This window comes from Arabidopsis lyrata, assembly GCF_000004255.2.
Source record: "Arabidopsis lyrata subsp. lyrata unplaced genomic scaffold ARALYscaffold_5, whole genome shotgun sequence".
NCBI classification, from domain to species: Eukaryota; Viridiplantae; Streptophyta; class Magnoliopsida; order Brassicales; family Brassicaceae; genus Arabidopsis; species Arabidopsis lyrata.
In genome coordinates this window covers 11721032-11741276 of record NW_003302551.1, presented here as the reverse complement: position 1 = coordinate 11741276, position 20245 = coordinate 11721032, and the positions used below count along the sequence as shown (strand labels likewise).

The window sequence follows — 20245 nt, the reverse complement described above, 5'->3', positions numbered from 1 at the left end:
AATTATTCAACAAGATGATAAGTATTTATTAAATTTTGTGAATCATGAAAAATAATAACTAATTTTTAATCATTATATTTCATCTTTCAATCTCTCATCTAACAAATAAGATACATATTCTATTATTCCTATGTCCAAACTTTATTTTGTTGTATGACTAAATAATATTCCCATTAGAGCTATCAAAGCGAGTTGATTCGTCCCGTTAAGCCCGTTTGCGATAGACAAAAAATATTTTGACTTGTAGTTAGTCGGTCCGCATGATCCGCGTGTAGCATATATGAAATACAAACCCGTCCCGCGAATGTATGCGGATTTGCGGGATTGTCCGTGGATTTTGTTTAAATAATTTTAAAGTAACCAAAATTTAAAATACTACTAAAATAAATAAAAATACTATTAAAATTTTGTTTAAATTACCACATGTTAAATAAATTATAATTTTATCAATAAATACTAACATGCGGGCTGATCCGCCAACCCGCGGATGAAAACCGATTAAACCTATGACCCACTGCGAATTAATCCATGTGGCCCGCTTATTTGCGTGGTTAATATATTTTCCCAAATCTAACCCATAGTAAGATGATTTGGGCTCGACCCGCGGTTTTTGACCTATTTTGACTGATCTAATTCCTATGAATCGTCTAATTTTAGAATTTTAAAACACAAAATTCTATTTTGTAAATCATAATTAATACGATGGGTTTATTTATAAAAAATTTAACATTTTCTCTACAATTCATTATTATGAATATTTATAAGTATACTACACGATTCGCTCTAGTAAAAACACACAATATTAAACTCAACGTATGTAAACCAATATTCTCCCGCGGTGGACCGCGGGTCCGATCCTAGTTTAATTTATAAAACAGATGGGTTATTTGTGATAAATTTTCTAGAAATCTTTAGAAGCAAGTAAAATATCTTTCAATTAATGATAATTGGCTAAAATGAGCGAAATTAATGACAAAAACGTTGATTGTTATGGAATTATTCTCAAAAATATATGAACAAATTTATTATACGTAATTAATGTATAATATTGTTTGGAATATGCTTTTATTATTAGTTACCATAAGTACAATCAGATTTTATTTGATTTCCATAAATATTTGATTTTATTTCGATTTTTCATTATTAATTCGAATTTATATTCCAAAAAAATTTCAAAGATCCGATTTCAGAATTTCGGGTCAATTTTCTGATTTTAACCCGAGCCATTTTCATTTGTACTTCTCTTTTAATAGTATAGAGATTTGAGAAACATGAAGAAACAAAAATAATAGCAGCCAAAATAAAAGCAAATTAAGTTTTTTTTTTCTGAAGCAAATTCAAGCCCTAGTTGAACAAAAAAAATCTATAACACATATCATTATTGTAACGACCCGACCGCCCTTACCAGTGAACATCCACGTCCTCTCTCGGTTCAGTAGGCCCCACCCTTGTTCGGCAGTCAGTCCGCTACGTCCGGGAGGCTTTAAAGACTTGTTTACCGACCCTACAAATCACCACATGATTTTTCTCTGTGTTTTATCCTGACTCACACAATTCCGACAATCACTTTCCGGAAAGTCATCCATCCTGAAATTGCTCCAGCTCAAGCACCCTTAACTGTGGAGTTCTCTCAGGAAAGTTGACCGAAAAGATAAGTGCATTTTGGTGACATAGATGGTCAAATCAATTCTTTTAAACCCCTCCGCATGCACCACCATATTCCTGAAATCGAAGTGTTACAATTCACCCCCATTAACAGATCGCAACGTCCTCGTTGCTCACCAAGACCGTCACCCCCGACGGTGTAAGCCCTCTTGACTCCACACTCGCCTGGGTTCGGCTCTTATACCATTTGTAACACCCGTCTCCCTCAAAATTGAGACGGCGTGCGTTCACCTTACTTATCTTTTCCTCTATTCCACTTTCTTAATCATACCAAATCAATTAATCTAGATTTAGAATTTGGTTTAATTATTAAATTAATTTTAGATTATTAATGGAAAATAATCTCTTATCGGTATTCTAAATCTCTGCAGATTGAGATCATTGTTGAACCGGTTATCCGTTGTTGCTAGTCTTAAATCGTGATATCCAACCGAATTGCTAAGGTGAGTGTGATCTGCGGAGATGCGATTACAAGTTTCTATTTTTATGCTTCATGATTCACTTGCATAGGATTAGATCCGTTTGCTTAGTAGTAATGACTTGTTAATTAGGATTGATGATATGATGATTGTTTTAGTTATATAGGATTATTGAGTTAATGTCATTGAGATGACAAGTTATTATATGTGTTATATGAGAAAGTGGAATTACCATCTTTTGAGATGATGAAAAGTGGAACACTGGAAAAGTAGAAAATAGTCTACATTGAATTGACAGGTTCTTTGTAGCTCAATAATAGACTGACGAGTCCAGTGGAACTAGATAGATTCAAAGGTTAGGAGAGATGATCGAACCTGGTATTGATGTGGAGATCTCGCTAAGGGCGAGAATGAATTTTGTGTTATAGTTTGCATAGTAGTGCAGACTATATGAGTGTTGTGTCTTTTTCTATGTGGTTGTTGATTGTTGTTTAAAGATAGTTTCATGTATCGTATTTCTAGTGGGCGGAAAAGATCCTCTCACTAAGTAATTCTTTACTCACCCCTTTTTACCCTTTTTCTCCAGGTTAAGGTGAGAATCGTAAGTAGTTGCGCAAGTCCGTCTCACTTGTGATGTATTTCGGGAACCTCGGGTTATTGGCTTTTATTGTTACTTTTTTATACGTCTCATTCAACAGTTTTAAACGATTTAAGTTTAATTTTAAGACAAGTTTATATTGAGTTTGTAGTAAAAGAAATGATTTCCGGGAAAATACGACATGATGAATTAAGAAAGTGGAATAGAGGAAAAGATAAGTAAGGTGAACGCACGCCGTCTCAATGTTGAGGGAGACGGGTGTTACAATTATTCTCGAGGGTGGACATAGGGTTGCTCATCCGTCCCCATCCCCAACTTATCAAACTCATCAAACAGTGGTTAAGGATGCGGTTGTTGCTGAGGCATTGGTGGTCGTACTATAATAGATCTATTTTGATTCACCATCAAGTGTCTATTTTCCGTCATATCTTTTGCCTGGAAACTAGCTAAAAGAATAAACTCGATGATTGTAGCAGCCGGAAGTACCAATCCATGATGACGAGTAATATTATTGCTAAAAACACCACTTGTGTCTGCATAATGAACAGAGTTCTCACTAGTAAAATTGTGAATGTTATGATAAACAATATTAGGATGATTCATATTGCTTGAATTATGAATACTCATATATGGGTGAAAGAAATCATTCGAGGAGTCATTCGAGGTGGTGTCGACACCGTGGCCCGTGGCAGCGAAGATGGCTGGCTCGGCATTTCGAAGGAGCCAACCGACGGTTTCGCCTTCAGCCTTGAAGCTGAAATATTTGGGAAGCACAGCTCACCGGAAGCTGGATGCGATGGTTACCGTCCTTGCACGATTTTGAAGTCCTCCTTGTCTTTCGCTTAGTGTTGATTTTGTTATTTCTCGAATCCATTTTTCCCTAGCTAGTTTTTCTTTTGAAAGTGTAAGTTGAAAACTAAATTTCTTGTGCATAGTTTATATAGAACCAGATATGGACCCGTGCGTTGCACGGGTTGGCCGTGGAGAATATCATTTTTAATATTTTTATTTTATTTTTGTAAGCTTAACTAAAATTATATAAACATATATATTTTAGAACATACAGCATAATTATTTCTAAATATAGATTTATTAGCATAATACGCAATATAAAACATTATTTATAGTTATGTTATACTAATTATTAAATTATCTAATATAAATGTTGGCCTATTTATAAAATTACATAATTTTTTGCTTATTATAAGTTATGAAGTCATAAATGTTCAAATGTTGTATTATTGAATTTTAATAAGTTATTTGCTAAGAGTGTGTTACATCTTATAATTTTAATGTGGGCAAGATGGAAACAAAACTATGACAATAAGAAAATATAAAATTATATAGTTACGTAAACATATGAACGATATATTCATAATATGTAAATATATAGTCTGAGTTACCTAAATATAGATATTTTTTTTAGAAAAGTTTGACGTCCTAATAAAATAGTGATAATCAAAGAAGAGAAAATATGAGACCGTCTATATTCATGTCATGTAACTTTACTTGATAATATGAAATACTCTCAACAGAAATAAACAATTTAATAAGAAATTAGAAAATATACACTAAAAAATTTAAGACTAAAAAAAATCAAAAAAAAAATATCATACTAAACATTATCTATTTGCTACATGGCTTTTGTCATTTTAGGCTCATATTACCAATTTCTTCGTTTTTTCTTCTTTCTAATTTTCAAATCTTTATGTATCTCTCATTAGATTTCTCTTATTTTTGTTCGAACTCCTCTTTCTTTCTCCTTCTCTCCCTCTCGTCGGATTTCTTCACCACCATATCTTTATTTATTTTTTTTCCCTATCTCCATTTCTCGCATTCGTCGGGATCACTACTGAGTCTCACTACTCTGACCCACCACCACAACTGAATTTCACTACTATCACAATCACCACCATCATCAATTCCGAATCTCGCTAATTCCGACTCACCATCTTTATCAATATTTACCGACGCCACCACCACCAAGCTTGAACCACCATCATCAACACCAACACCACTGTTACCGCCTCTTATCCTCTTTCCCCAACTTCTCTTATTACTCCACTCTTCTCCGACATTAGACCAAGCCTCTCAGACAATAACTCTAGTCTATGTCTATCGCCGTTCATAATTATTAATTTGCCTCAATTGCCATATATTCATTAAATCTGAATATCATATGCTATTTTTAGAAAAACATCGTTATTCAAAGTATTTTTTTATAATTGATATGATATAACATCGTTAAGAAATTAGTTTGATTGATGAGAAAATATGAGATAATCTATTTATTTATATAAAAGTAACTATTTACTATCTTTTTTCTTATAGGATTAATAACTAATTGTATAATTTTCTTAATTTTTTTCTAATTTTTAATCTTTTTCTTGTACAGTTAGTAACTTATAAATAACAAGTTTAGCATAATTTTATAATTTTGATTTTTATGGAAATATACATATAAATTCCTTATATATATATATATATATGTATAGTTTTCTTATTATAATCTTTTTATATTTTAAAACTGTTTAAATTTATAACTTTGTTATAATTATCTTTTAAAAACAAAATTTTTGTTTGTTAGATGGCAAAAACTCTTATGGAAATATATGTACAATTTTCTTATAATTAGCTTTTTACATTTTAAAACTGTTTAAATATATAATTTTTTTATAATTATCTCTTTATTTAAAAAAAAAATTTTATTTGACACATGTCAAAATCTCAGATTGAAAAATTGACACGTGTCACGATCTTGTGAGTTACTAACTTTGAAAACCATACTTTATATAATAAGATATTTGGATAAGAAAGATTCAATTTACTTCATTTCTATTACGTTATATATGGAAATAAAAATGGTGTAACTGACTCATAAATATAAATAATAAGTATATTAAATTTTAAATGCAAAAAAGGAAAAAACAAATGGTCAAAGTTTACAAGTTATATAGGAATATTTAAATGATAGGTCCACTTACTAATGGTAATTTGGAAAATATTATTTAAAAACTTTACATACCAAATACAGCTAATACAATTAATTAATACATTGTATCACACAATATTCATGCATCTTATCTTATTTTTATTTTCTATATTATATCATAATTAGTTTATGACTTTTTATAGAAATGGATGAGATAACTGCAAATTTATTTTTATATACTAGTTTATCACCATTTATAGTTACTAGACGTTTATAAGAAAAATAAAATAATCAAAATAACATATTGGGTATTTTTTTTTTTTCTCAAAGATGGTATTTATTTATATTGACAAAGACATCGTACAGCAGCTTCCAATAATGGATGAACCATTTTGGATAGTCATTAACAGCATTTAACTTTTACATAAACATAAACATAAACATAAACGACAGTCCAGATGACTTTCAAAAAAGCCCAGGCCCAAGAAGAGAATAAGCTCAAGAACGTGTCAGACCGACTGGGATAAGCTGAGGACACGTGTTGCTTCCACAACCTTCACCGCATGCAAGAGATTCCAAATCCGGTGAATCAGAAACGTCGCCGGAGCAAAAACCAGCAATGAATCTTCTTTTTTCCTCACCGATGATGACAATAACGGGTTACAAGACAAACCAATCTACTCATCTCATCCAAAAGATAGGAAAAGAAATAGATCGAATTAATCCACCCTTGATGATCTACGTGAATCTCTGAAATTTTCTAAAAGCAGCAAAAGGCAATCGAAATTCGCAAAGGAAACGAGCTTTTAACCAAATCTTAAGACTCCACTAAACCGAAACTGTCTTTTAATTGGAAAAAAAAACACCACACATCGCCGGAAAACCACTAGATCCAAAAGCAAAAACTTAACGGCAAAGCATATCAAGGCAGAGGAAAATAGATCTGACGAAGTGAAAACTCTCTCGATCTAACAATCACACAAACCAGAAATCTTCTCCATCAAGCTTTTGAGATAACAAAAAGACATGGCAAACGAAAAGCCATGTCGACGGCAAGAACATGGCAACGGAAAATCCATGTTGACAGCAAGAACATGGCAACGGAAAAGCCATGTTGACGGCAAGAACATGGCAACGGAAAAGCCATGTCGACGGCAAGAACACGGCAACAGAAAAGCCGTGTTGGCAGCTAAACTTACGGCGATACTGGACCTCTTACATGAACTCTCTCTCTCTGAAAAATATTAGAGAGAGAAGAAAGAGAGAGTCCTAACATATTGGGTATTATAAAGCTTTTCTTGAATAAATAAAAATATTTAAACAATAATAAACAAAGAGCGCAAGCTGCGCAACAAAGAAAAACTACAAAATCTACCACATTTTCCCAATTTCTTTCAAAATCTACCATATTCTTCTTCATCTTTCAACTCATACCACATTTTGCTGTAGATTGACAATTTTGCCCTCACAGTTGATGGTAGTTTTCACGACTTGACAACCTGCACTTTTTTCCTTCCCTATTAATCTCTCCTCTCTTGAAATCTGTGCGCTTTAACCCCACATTATTATTCTCTTTCTTCTTCAGATCTTGTCTCATAATAAACGCTTTCATTTTTGTCTCCAGATCTTGTCCCCAACTGGAAATTCTCTGTTGCGTCTAGATCTTGTCCCTGATTTCATCATCTTGCTCTATTATCATGAATCCCACATCTTGTCCACCAATTGTTCTCATTTAAGGATTTCGAATTTTATTTAGATTTTTCACCATCTATTTTGGTCCACAGATTAGTTGAGCATTATTGTCTTCACCTACCCGGATTATTGAATTATTTTTTCCTTCTATTTGCAGAATAACAAAAAAATCCAGTTGTCCCCGAGTAAATCCAGATCTCTGGCGGACACTTTCGTTTCTCTCTCACTTTCCCTTTCTCTTTCTTCTTCAGATCTTGTCTCATAATAAACGCTTTCGTTTTTGTCTCCAGATCTTGTCCCCGATTGGAAATTCTCTGTTGCGTCTAGATCTTGTCCCCGATTTTATCATCTTGTTCTATTATCATGAATCCCACATCTTGTCCACCAATTGTTATCATTTAAAGGTTTCGAATTTTATTTAGATTTGTTCTCATTAGTTGAGCATTATTGTCTTCACCTACCCAGATTATTGAATTTTTTTTTCTTCTATTGCAAAATAACAAAAAAAATCCAGTTGTCTCCGAGTAAATCCAGATCTCTGGCGGACAAAACTACACCATCTGACGATGGACAGTCAAGAGAATTGGATGATAAACATCATCACGCTCAATTTTTGATCTAATTATATTACTCATTCGTTTTGACTTGTCCCCGATCTAATTCTATTACCCATTCTATCTGAACTTATCTCCGATCTAATTATATTACTCATTCGATATGAACTTGTCCCCGATCTAATTCTATTACTCATTCGATATGAACTTGTCCCCGATCTAATTATATTACCCATTCGATCTGAACTTGTACTCATTCGAAATGAACTTGTCCCCGATCTAATTCTATTATTCATTCGATATGAACTTGTCCCCGATCTAATACTATTACCCATTCGATCTGAACTTGTCCTCGAACTAATTATATCACCCATTCAATCTGAATTTGTCCATGATCTAATTATATCACCCATTCAATCTGAATTTGTCCCTGATATAAGATAACCATGCAGCATTTATTGCAGACCTGCTCCTTCTTTGGAAGCACCAAACGAAACTGTCTTGTCTCTGACACAGATTGTGTCCCAAGTCTGTCTCTGACACAGACTTTGTCCCAATCAAGGGTATTTTGGTCCAGCATTCCACATGTGCTATTGGAATATGGTAGATTTTGAAAGCTTTTTGAGATTGTGGTAGATTTTGAATGCCACTTGTGGAAATGTGGTAGATACGTATTATATACATAGTATAAACATAAAGTATTATGATTTATGCATAATAAAACTCTGATGGTTATTTTCTCATTTCTCAAATCTATTCTTGCTTTTAGAAATGAAAGTGGGAGAAATATTTCATTTACTTTTTTTGTGTGTAGGATATATGCACTAAATCTATTCTATTAATTGGGAAGCATTGGCTAAAAAATAACTTTATAAAGAGTAAAGAATTACAAAGGATTGCCATTACAATTTTTTGATTCCACGACTAAAAAAAAATATCTACGACGAGGGGTAAAATGGACAAACGTTATCTAACAGGGACGCGGATCTTGGATTCTTTTGTCGGATCTCGGGTCTTTATCAAAACTTTAGTGTGTTTTGATGAATGATTCTATTGGGCTTACGATCAATAGGCCCGATCAGATCTGCAGTATTTAAAGAAATATCCTGAATAAATCAATGCAATCACGAATAAACAGGAAACTTTTTGATTTATATTCGATTTCATTCATCTGTATTTACCACAAATAACAAAATTCGTGATTGAAATATCCTTCTTAGATTCAATTACTTTAAAAATCTTTCCATAACAACTAAAATTATAAATGCGAATTTTAAAAAAACAGGTCACGAATAAATCAATGCAATCTCAATCCCAATATTCCCTATATCGAATGATAACTAAATTTTCGAGAATATATTTCCTATTTTATTTTATATTTAAAACTATAAAATCTCTTCAAATCCATATTCAGTTCTACATTATACCCAAAAAACTCACCCCATAATACAAAAATAGCATAAAATCAAGCATATACCTTAAATATTCTAATAGACTTTATACTCTTCCTCGATAATTCTCTAAAACCTAGAAAAATTATAGCCGACTTTCGATTACTATAAATATAGGATCCAAGCTTATGTTAAACTCACCTTTTCAAGCTTTCACCTTTTCTCTTCACAATCCCACTAAGAAAATGGCAGCTGAGCTAGCATTCACCGACCTTGCTGACGTCAAGCCTTTCAAAACAGAATGGAGAATTCAAGTTAAAATTGTCCATTCGTGGACTCAATACACAGGAGAAACCGTGGAAATGATTCTTGCTGATACATCTGTAAAACTTATATAGGTTTTGAATTAAATATAATGTTAATTCATATACAGAAGCAATATTTACGTTTACGAATTCATGAGGTTGTTAAGGATATGATGATTCATGCAATCTCAATAGGTCACGAATTTTTTTTGAATTAAATATAAATACAGAAGCAATATTTACGTTTAGATATTATCAATCAATAGCATAAATTAACATATATGTCAAACTCTAATATAGTAAAATCATTTTAGAAAACAATTGACAACTACATGTTTTATAACAAGTCTACAATTTCAAAAAGAAATAACAAACTCTAAAATTTCAATTCACTAAATAGAAATATTAAACTTATCAAATCACTAACCTTGACCGAAGCTTCTTTATTTCTCCCTCATCCATAATAATTAAACTGCGAACTGATGCTTGGACTGTATACATTGAACAAACAAAAAGGAATGTTTTGTCAAGTTTTAAAACATACAATGACAAAAGAAATGATATATTTAACAGTTCTACTAATTCAGAAATAGTGCAATAACTAAATACTATTATGAATTAAACCAAATTTGAATCCTTAACAACTCACTAACTTTTAACATTGTTTTCAGATTCTGTTATGGCTTCTAAACGTCATCAAATTTGCCTTCTCTAAAAGACTAAAACTCGAAAATTTTTACTTCTCTGAAACATTGAACTTTGTATCATCAGCACCATATATATTAAAAACATCTTTTGTTAGAGTAGAGCCGTAACATAAAACTTATCTTTGTACATCGTCTTCTTTGGGAAAAATCATCATCTTTCTAATTATCTGAAATCAATTTAGGAACAAATTAAATGTTAACACTATTCAGGAAACAACATATATTGTCAAAATCTATAAACAATCAAATTTTAAACTCTATTAACTCCAACGCTTTGAAGATTAATGTAGATAGATTGAGTTACCCGGTTGAACACAAAAAATTTAGAAAATCAAATTCGGATCTAAACAAAAAATATAATTGACAATACTTACTCATGCAAGTTTGGGTTATTCACAGTCATTGTCCAAGATATCTGTTCAAACACAGAATTTCAAAGATTGTAAATCGAATCGAAAATTTTTAGAAATAGATTGATTGAAGAAGAATCTTTAAAAACCTTACCTCTTTGTAGAATTCCAAATCTGAAATAGAAATTTGATAAACGGAGACATAATAGGGAAATTATCGGCAATTTTTGTTGTTGATTTAAAGATCGAATAATCTTCTGATTTGTAGGGTTTCGTTATGTTTTCAGCGATAAGACAAATATTGTTCATTCGACAATTATCTGTCCAACAATCAATATATTAAATATAAAAAAAAACAAACGAAACCGTGGATCGATTTCAAGACTATTTTTAACTGGGCGTACAATAATTCCAGCCCAAAAAGAATAGATTCGTGATTCATTCATGGCCCATGAAAAAGTTTTGCTTTTGGGTCAATCGTTTACATAAATTACCATTGCATCAAAATTACAAACAATAATTTTGTTTCACTAAATAAATAATTTTATAATGTTATAAAAAAAAATATTCAATAAAAAGCATAAACAAAATTCAATCTTACAAAATAAAACACACCAATTTTACAACTTTCTAAATAATTCACCAAACACAAATTAGTACATTCTTACTAATCTTTCTGTTCACACTTTAAAACCAATCAAACAAATAAAAAAGTTATGTACCAAATTTTATTTTAAACACAGAAAAACATTTTCAATTTAAGTTTCTAATATTATTGTATCTATTCTATTAACTAATTAACACAAGAAACAACAAAAAAAAACATTTACTACATACTACATTAACACAAATATATTGATTATATGTTATACAACACATATCTTATAATATAAAATTCCGCACGTACGTGCGGGTCCGGACCTAGTAGATACATTAAAAGTACAATTTGTTCCATAATTGTTACGTTCAATAGGATAAAGGCCTGGGAGTTCGGGTATCTGTTCAGTTCCGGTTCAGTTTTAGTTCGGTTTCGATTCTTTCGTTCTAGAGTTTAAGATCCATAGAGGAACCGTAACAATTTTGGTTCGGTTCCAATTTGGTTTCAGTTCTTTCGGTTCTGAAGTTTAGGATTCATTCAGCAATTAGGTATTTCGGATATTTTTGGATATTTTCGGATATTTTTGAGTATTTTCGGATATTTTTGGTATTTTTGATATTTTTAGATATAAAATTATATTTGGATATTTTTGGGTACCCGAAATATTTCGATTCGGTTGGTTCTAGAGTTTATGATCCATTTGAATATTTTAAAATGTTGGTCTGATTCCGGTTTGGTTCTTTTTGCTTTGGTTTTAGTTCGGTTCTTTCGGTTCGGTTATTTTGCCAAAACCATTATAATATTACTCATACCCGATGAATTGACTTATAAATCCATTATAGTCAAAGCTCATTTAACCCATCAATCATATCCTAGTGGATTGTTTTGGGTTGGGTCAGCCCATATTGACATCCTAAATCGTAGCTATTTGCTTTAGTATGCTATTCTCGAAAATATACTAGACACTACATCTTTCTTTGTTTTCTATTTTTAAATTTCACACACTTTGAATTCTAAGAGAGATATATATTTTTTAAACTAAGAAGTTTCAGGCCGAAGCCCATATATCTCCCTAGATCCATGTCAACCTATAATAGATTAATCCGTCCAAGCTGCAACTCGATCCTGGGACCTTTTGGAATTTTCCAGAGTACTTTTCCAGTTGAACTATCGACCTCTGATAAATCTAAGAAATATTATTTAGCATATATTGCTAGACTGTTTGCCATCATCTTTGTAGATTTGTTCCATCGGTTTGGATTTTTTCCTTTTTAATTAAAATACACTCTCATCTTTGAATCAAAGTCTCTACAATTAGACTCCAATCATATTAATTTAATTACTTTGAACTCTCATCCATTACTTTTTCCAAATTAATAGACTAAAGATTGGAAAAAAAAAACTAAAAGATAACTTAATCCAAAAATAAATAAATTTAGTTACTATTATTCATCCCAAAAACATTAAGAAACAAAAACGCAAATAACAACCAAAATCAAACCAAATATAGTTGAATATAGAGACATCTCTAACGCCTATCATTAGTCTTGTGAGGAGACATGGCTTGCTTAGAATTCCCCATCTCCACCTTATTAAACTCATCAAACAGTGGTTGCGGCTGGGGTTGCTGTTGAGGCATTGATGGTCGTAGCATAACAGGGCGGCTGTTATGATTAACCATCAAGTGCCCATTTTCCCTCATATCCTTCGCCGGAAAACTAGTTGAAGGACCATACTCGGTCATTGCAGCCGTCGGGAATACCAGTCCATGATGACCAGTAATATTCTCTCGCTGATGGCTGACAACACCACTTGTGTCCGCATAATGGATAGAGTTATCAATAGTAACGTTGTAATTGTTATGATAAACAACACCACTTGTGTCTGTAAAATGGTAATTGTTATGATTACCCATATTCATATATGAGTGGATGAATTCATTGGAGGTTTCATTCGAGGTGGTGTTCACACTGTGGCCCGTGGCAGCGAAGATGGCTGGCTCAGCATTACGAAGGAGCCAACCGACGGTTTCACCGTCAGTTTTGAACCCTAGTTCTTGTGTCAACTGGAAAATTTGGGAGGCACAGCTCACTGGAAGCCGGATACGATTGCTACGGTCCTTGGATGATGTTGGAATCCTCCTTTCCTTTCGCTCAATGTTGTTTTTGTTATTTCTTGAAACCATTTTTTCTCTAGTTTTTCTTTTGTAAGTATAAGTTGAAAACTAAATTTCTTGCACATGATTTATATAGAAAACTTACATAAGAAAAATACAAAATAGTTCCTATGTTATGTATGGAAAACAATAATTGCATAACTAACTCATAAATATCAATAATAAGTTTTAAAATTGTATATGCAAAAAAGGAAAAAAAATAGTCAAAGTTTACAAGTTATATAGGAAAATCTAAATGATAGGTCCACTTAGTAATGGTAATTTTGAGGAAACAAATCTAAAAACTTTACAGACAAAAGACAGCTAATATATATAATACATTGTATTACACAATATTCATGCACCTTACCTTTTTTTTATCACCATTTATAGCTATGGATTTGTTTTATAAGAATCATTAATTAAAATAATATATTTGGTATTATAAGTTTTTCTCAAACACATAAAAATGTTTAAACAATAATGAACAAATAGCACCCAAATTTTTTTTGATATGACAATACCTATTATATACATAGTAAAACATATAAATTACTATGATGTACAAATAATAACATTCTAATGGTTGTTTTTTCTCAAACCCTTTTTTGCTTTTGTAAATTTTGTAAGTGTGATAATTTTTCCTTTTGATTAGTTTCTACATGAGATTTGCACTACATAGATACATTAGAAATACAAGTTGCTCTATGAATGTTATGTTTAATAGGATAAAACTATTACGGTTTTACACATAACCCATGAATGAACTCATAAACCCATTATAGTCGAATTGATGGGTCGTGTTGGACTGAATCGCCCCTGCATTTTTGACCCATTGTAACATTTCTAAATCATAGCTATTTGTTTTGTAGCTATTCTGGAAAAGATAGACAAATAAATGGTGAACTAGTAGTAGACTCGACAATTTCCTCTAAAGTGTAATGTTATAATACTCAAAAGTAATCATTATTTTTCATGGCGAATGAACTCTTTGCTTCATCATCGTCTCTCCTTTTTCATAGATATTTTCCGTTTGGGAAAGACAAGAATTTACTAGAAAAAATCTGAAAACTGTATAGATAATAAGTTACTTCTGTCCTAAAAAACAATGAATCGATGGAGATGAACTTGAGTCACCCATTTCTCACTTTATCTTCTTCCTTGAGACCCTCAGATACCTCGACGTCTCGCTGATCGCAAAGACGGATATCGGGTGCCTCCTCGATATCTTCATCAGGCTGAGGCAAATTCCATTAACTTTGGTGATATTACATTTTGTAAACATCAACAGTTAGAGAAGATGAGTCAATGAGAGATCACCTGTAGTAACTGAAGTAACCGCCAAAGCAAGTAATCGAGGATCATAACCATACAAAATAGCTTCCCTGCCCAAGCTCCACACGAGAGGAACCTACAAAAGATCAGATATTCATCAGTGTTAAAGAAACAAGGAGGGGGTGAGGCTTACATTAATCTAGATACGTAAGGATATAATGTACCGTGATAGACGTTCTAGAAGACTCCTATTTGAACACTTCAAGGCACGATCGTACACAATCTCAGTTCTTTTAGCAACATCTTGCCAACTGTAGAGCTTCTTCATCTAGTTGCAACAAGCAAAACAAGAAATCAAAGGCTTAGAAGAGACTCTTAACTCTTATAAGTAAACTGATACGTTAGGCTTGGATTTGAAGCAGAACTCACTCGATTGTGCATATCCTCGGGGTTAATACTTGGGAGTATTGATATTGCCTTCTCAATTGCTCGTACCATATCATTAGGATCTGGTTCAGCAAGTACAACCATGTCATCTGGTAGGACCTGTAAACCGTGGAAAAAAAACCTGATTTTATCAATCTGGAAGATAGAAGCAATGAGGATGAAGCGAAAGGGCAACGAACGAATTATAGGAAATGTTACACGCCTCTGGGACACCTCCAACACGAGTGCTAACAGTTAATAATCCGCAACTAGCCGCCTCTAATATAGCTATGCAGAAGGCTTCTGTTAAAGAACTGTCAGAGGATCAAGACTATAGTAGCTTTAACTGATGAAAAGTACTGTTGAGTTTTGTGAATTTTAAAAACAAAAACTGTAATAGTTAGCACACCTGTTAAGAAAAATATGACCGGTCACCAAAACAGAGCGCACACGAGAATGCGGAACTGCACCCAACATTTCGACTCTATCTTGGAGAGAATGCTTCTCTCTCATTTCCTCGAGTCGCACATGTTTAGGTCCATCCCCTCCAACTACAAAACGAACCTTTAAAAAAACAAAAACAAAAAAGTAAATGCGGATATTAAAGAGAAATGACAGAATAATTGTGTTACTAATGTGAGCTGGGGGTTATAAACTCACATTCGGGTATAAACGGCATACTTCTGGAATGACTTCAACGAGCAAATCAGCACCTTTCCGATAAACCAATCTACTTATGACAACTATAGTGATGATATCAGTACTGGGTCGAACAGAAGCGGGCTTGAACATAGCAGTATCAACAGCATTTGGTATCATAAAAACCTTTGCTGGGGACAATCCAGACCTTAGAACAGTATTCTCCTTGCTCGTGTGTGAAACACAAATCGCCTGGTCTATATCTGCTAAACTAAACTGTAAAACCTTGTTCATATGGATACTCCCAACATCAGCAAAACCGTACAAGGAATGATCTGTGAACACAACTTTATAGCCCATTGTCCTGGCATGCATTAAAGCTTCATGACAAAGCGTAGAGAAAGCTTGATGTCCATGAACCACCGTGATTTTCTCGCGTCGAAGTATAGTCCTCACAATGGGAAGTGTTCCATAGACCGTCGGAAATGTAGTCTGCATAACAAAAGGTCTCCAAGGTACATAATAGACTTTGAGTCCACCAGTCATGTATCGAACTCCAGAACGGTTCCCATAAGCATGTGTCATAACCACCACCTGCAACAAAGGTAACAATTTCTCAAACCAATGCCCACAGAAGAGAAAGAATGAAACTTTGGCCAAAGCTCCTATCACACTATGCTACATTCGTTTATTACATCTATTGATAATAAAGCCCGAAACTTTGAATTTGAAACTAAATTCTGATCACAGCTATTGATGATAAAGCTTGGAACTTTGAATTTGAAACCAAATTTTTGATCACAGCTATTGATGATAAAGCTTGAAACTTGAATCTGATTACAGCTATTGATGATAAAGCTTGAAACTTTGAATTTGAAACTTGAATCTGATCACAGCTATTGATGATAAAGCTTGAAACTTTGAATATGAAACTTGAATCTGATCACATCCTATTGAAGTAGCATTGCAGGGTTGTGAGAATTTGATTTCTTTATAGCTAAAACCGCAAAAAGGTATGAACTTTTGTTGATATAGAAGACACTGACCTTGTGACCGAGCTTTAACAAGCATTGAGAGAGATAATAGATGTGATTCTCGACACCACCAAAGTTTGGGAAGAAGAAATCAGAGACCATTAAAACCCTAAGCTTTGGTGGTTCCGCCATAAGATAAACTTCTACAACAAAGCAACAAATCAGAACACAAATTAGAAAATTAGATGCTCTAATCGAAAAAGGTTACACATTTTACATCTCTGAAGAAGAGACGACGACTCACGGGGAAGAATCGCGGTGGAGCAAAGCGGCTGAGAGAGCCACCGAAGATCCGACGGAGGCTCTAGGTTTTCGATCAGGATTCGTTAGCTCCGATTGAAGATTTGGAGCCACCGAAAGAGAAGCGAAGTTTTCGGTAACGCCGGAATGCCTGGCCGTGAGTCCCTCCCTGTCTCCGGTAACTTGACCCGGATCCGAGCTCCACTTCCTTCTAGCCACCGTCTCTTTACTCTAATTGAAATTAATCCATAATTTTTTGATTTTTTCTATCAAGTACACATTAAACTTTAGATTTGGTATATGTATAAAATGTAATTTAATATGTTTCAATCAGGAATATTCTGATATTTTTTCTTTCGAAAACTATTTTTTTAAGGTGAGTACTAGATCCTGACCCGCACGTACGTGCGGGGTTTCATATTTCAAAAACATTTCTTACAAATTTTCATACAATATAGATTATTTTATTGTTTTTATGATGTATATTTTAGTGTATTAGATCTAGATCCACATGTACGTGCAGAGATATTTTTTTAGAAATTGTTATATAGATTTTAAAAATATAAAATATTTTGTTGTGTTAGTGAACTTTGTAATAATATAGATATTATAAAGTTAGAGTAATGAACGAAATTTAGTTGCGTTAGTGCATAGTTATATTTTAAGATTCGGACCTACACGTACGTGTGAAATTGTATTTAATATAAAATTAAGATATTATTTAGTTGCAAAAGTTAAGTGATGTTACGTTTTTATTTTCTAAACTATTCAAAACATTTCTAACAGTTTGATTACATGTGTTAAATAGGATACATATTCGGTTTAGTTTGGATTATTTCATGTATATTAGCTAGGCGTAACTATTTTGGAACAGGAAACCTATCTCGTCTTGTATATGTCATAAATTTTTCGTCCCATAACCCGTCTCGTATACGTGAAATAAAAATATTACGGTCCCGTATCTGTCATAAATTGTAACTAAAAATGTACGTATAAGGTTATGTGTGTAAACAAATTTATTTTATATAGTGCTCATAACACAAACTCATACCAGTTGAGTATTAAGTTTGATTTTTAATTTATGTTCCTCTGCCATCCCGTCTCGTAATTCTTATTCTCATTTCATTCCATTAAAACCATGTTCCAAATTCTTGTTTGCTTACTTTAAAATACCATAAAATACATACTGTGAGTTTTGCGGATTAATATGTATGATGTTAAAGTTACAAATATTTTAACAAATTTATTAATGTTTCTTTCCTTAGCTAAATTTTGCATATTCTTCTTTTCATTGTTTAATCATAATTAGTTCAATATTTGGACTAAAAATAAAAGTTTTAGATACATCTATAAAAGGGATATGCTATTGCTGCATAATTTGTGTTGAATGCAAAATATATAATTAGTTTACATAATTTCAAAAACTGTGTGCAATATATTATGGATTTATTTAAGGAAGATCTGAGTTGAAAAGAAAAAAATAAAACACAAAATATTTCAAAATTAATATGTACATTCTATTGTTTAGATTTTTTCAAAAATTGCTCTAAACGAAAACCATTATGATAATTACTTAAAATTTATTATTATTTGAGTTTATTTCATAGTAAAAATAAATATTTGTTAATATTTAATATGGTTTTTTAGAAATTATGAAATAAAATTTCGTTTTATATTTCAAAATTTGTAATAAAAATATTATAACAAAACTGAATATTAAAATATTTGCATTTAATTTTTTTACCAAATTTTAAATTCAATCTTAAAATCTTCCTTAAATAATATTTGCATCTAGTTATTATTTAAGGAAGATCTGAGTTGAAAAGAAAAAAATAAAACACAAAATATTTCAAAATTAATATGTACATTCTATTGTTTAGATTTTTTCGAAAATTGCTCTAAACGAAAACCATTATGATAATTACTTAAAATTTATTATTATTTGAGTTTATTTCATAGTAAAAATAAATATTTGTTAATATTTAATATGGTTTTTTAGAAATTATGAAATAAAATTTCGTTTTATATTTCAAAATTTGTACTAAAAATATTATAACAAAACTGAATATTAAAATATTTGCATTTAATTTTTTTACCAAATTTCAAATTCAATCTTAAAATCTTCCTTAAATAATATTTGCATCTAGTTATTATTTAAGGAAGATCTGAGTTGAAAAGAAAAAAATAAAACACAAAATATTTCAAAATTAATATGTACATTCTATTGTTTAGATTTTTTCGAAAATTGCTCTAAACGAAAACCATTATGATAATTACTTAAAATTTATTATTATTTGAGTTTATTTCATAGTAAAAATAAATATTTGTTAATATTTAATATGGTTTTTTAGAAATTATGAAATAAAATTTCGTTTTATATTTCAAAATTTGTAATAAAAATATTATAACAAAACTGAATATTAAAATATTTGCATTTAATTTTTTTACCAAATTTTAAATTCAATCTTAAAATCCTCCATTGATAAATCTTTTTAAATGATAGTTTTTTTTAATTTTGAATTAAAATGATATTATTTTTATTTGTATTTTTGATATAGAATAGTCTATTAGGATTGGTTTAGAAAAAATCTTAGTTGGATATCAAATCTTAGTTTTTCAATTCCTATTGGTTAACAATTTTTAAAAAATTAATTTCAAATTTTCGTTTATAATTAATAAGAGAGAGAAAATTAGTTTATTTTTTTGGAAATTAATAAGTATTTAAAAGAATTAAACTATTTTTTATTTAAATATATTAATTTTGTGATTACTATTGTACCCTTAATGAAGTTATTTAAAAACACTAAAAACCATTGGCATTTTTTGTAATTCTTTACCCTTTATAAGGTTATTTATTATCCAATGCTTCCCAATTAATAATATAGATAGCTACGAATAGTTTATTCACCGAATTTAAATAGATTTATAATATGGTATTATATTCTATTGGCTAAATATCAATGAAATAGTTTTCAGAAGAAATCGAACTCAAGGAAAGTTAAGTTGTATTGAAACTAGGATCGGACCCGCGGTCCATCGCGGGAGAATATTGATTTATATACGTTGATTTTAATATTGTGCATGTTTTTAATAGAACGAATCGTGTAGTGTACTTATAAATATTTCTAATAACAAATTGAGAAATTGTTAAAAATGCCCCTGTTTTATGATGTCATAAAACATTAAAAAGTAAGAAATTTTGCATAGAAATTTGAAAACGACATCTAATTTTAAAAAAAAAGAAAATCCTAAAACGACACTTATT

At 31.4% G+C, this 20245-nt stretch overlaps 3 protein-coding genes and 1 long non-coding RNA gene across 4 annotated transcripts; all 4 read right to left on the bottom strand.

The window, feature by feature from the left end:
- Positions 1–5925: 5925 nt before the first annotated feature.
- LOC110228517 lies at positions 5926–6727 on the bottom strand. The gene is given in 2 exon segments (XM_021026170.1): positions 5926–6442; positions 6650–6727. Coding segments are annotated over 2 exon segments (225 nt in total). The 3' UTR covers positions 5926–6295.
- A 1985-nt stretch (positions 6728–8712) lies between these two features.
- LOC110228027 lies at positions 8713–10903 on the bottom strand. The gene is made up of 6 exons (XR_002331620.1): positions 10768–10903; positions 10638–10678; positions 10210–10430; positions 9984–10047; positions 9453–9539; positions 8713–8944 (listed from the first exon to the last, which is right to left on the bottom strand). It is a non-coding gene; the product is annotated as an uncharacterized LOC110228027 (long non-coding RNA).
- Positions 10904–12672: 1769 nt separating this feature from the next.
- LOC9311780 (transcription factor TCP16) lies at positions 12673–13722 on the bottom strand. The gene has a single exon (XM_002875666.2). It carries the CDS (start codon positions 13394–13396, stop codon positions 12740–12742), a length of 657 nt encoding a protein of 218 aa, XP_002875712.1. The 5' UTR covers positions 13397–13722; the 3' UTR covers positions 12673–12739.
- A 569-nt stretch (positions 13723–14291) lies between these two features.
- LOC9311779 (phosphatidylinositol N-acetylglucosaminyltransferase subunit A) lies at positions 14292–17265 on the bottom strand. Its single transcript, XM_021026603.1, has 9 exons — positions 16985–17265; positions 16753–16883; positions 15728–16300; positions 15477–15631; positions 15291–15381; positions 15071–15187; positions 14866–14969; positions 14687–14777; positions 14292–14604 (listed from the first exon to the last, which is right to left on the bottom strand). Exons 2-9 carry the CDS (start codon positions 16870–16872, stop codon positions 14500–14502), a joined length of 1356 nt encoding a protein of 451 aa, XP_020882262.1. The 5' UTR covers positions 16873–16883; positions 16985–17265; the 3' UTR covers positions 14292–14499.
- Between the last annotated feature and the right edge of the window lie 2980 nt (positions 17266–20245).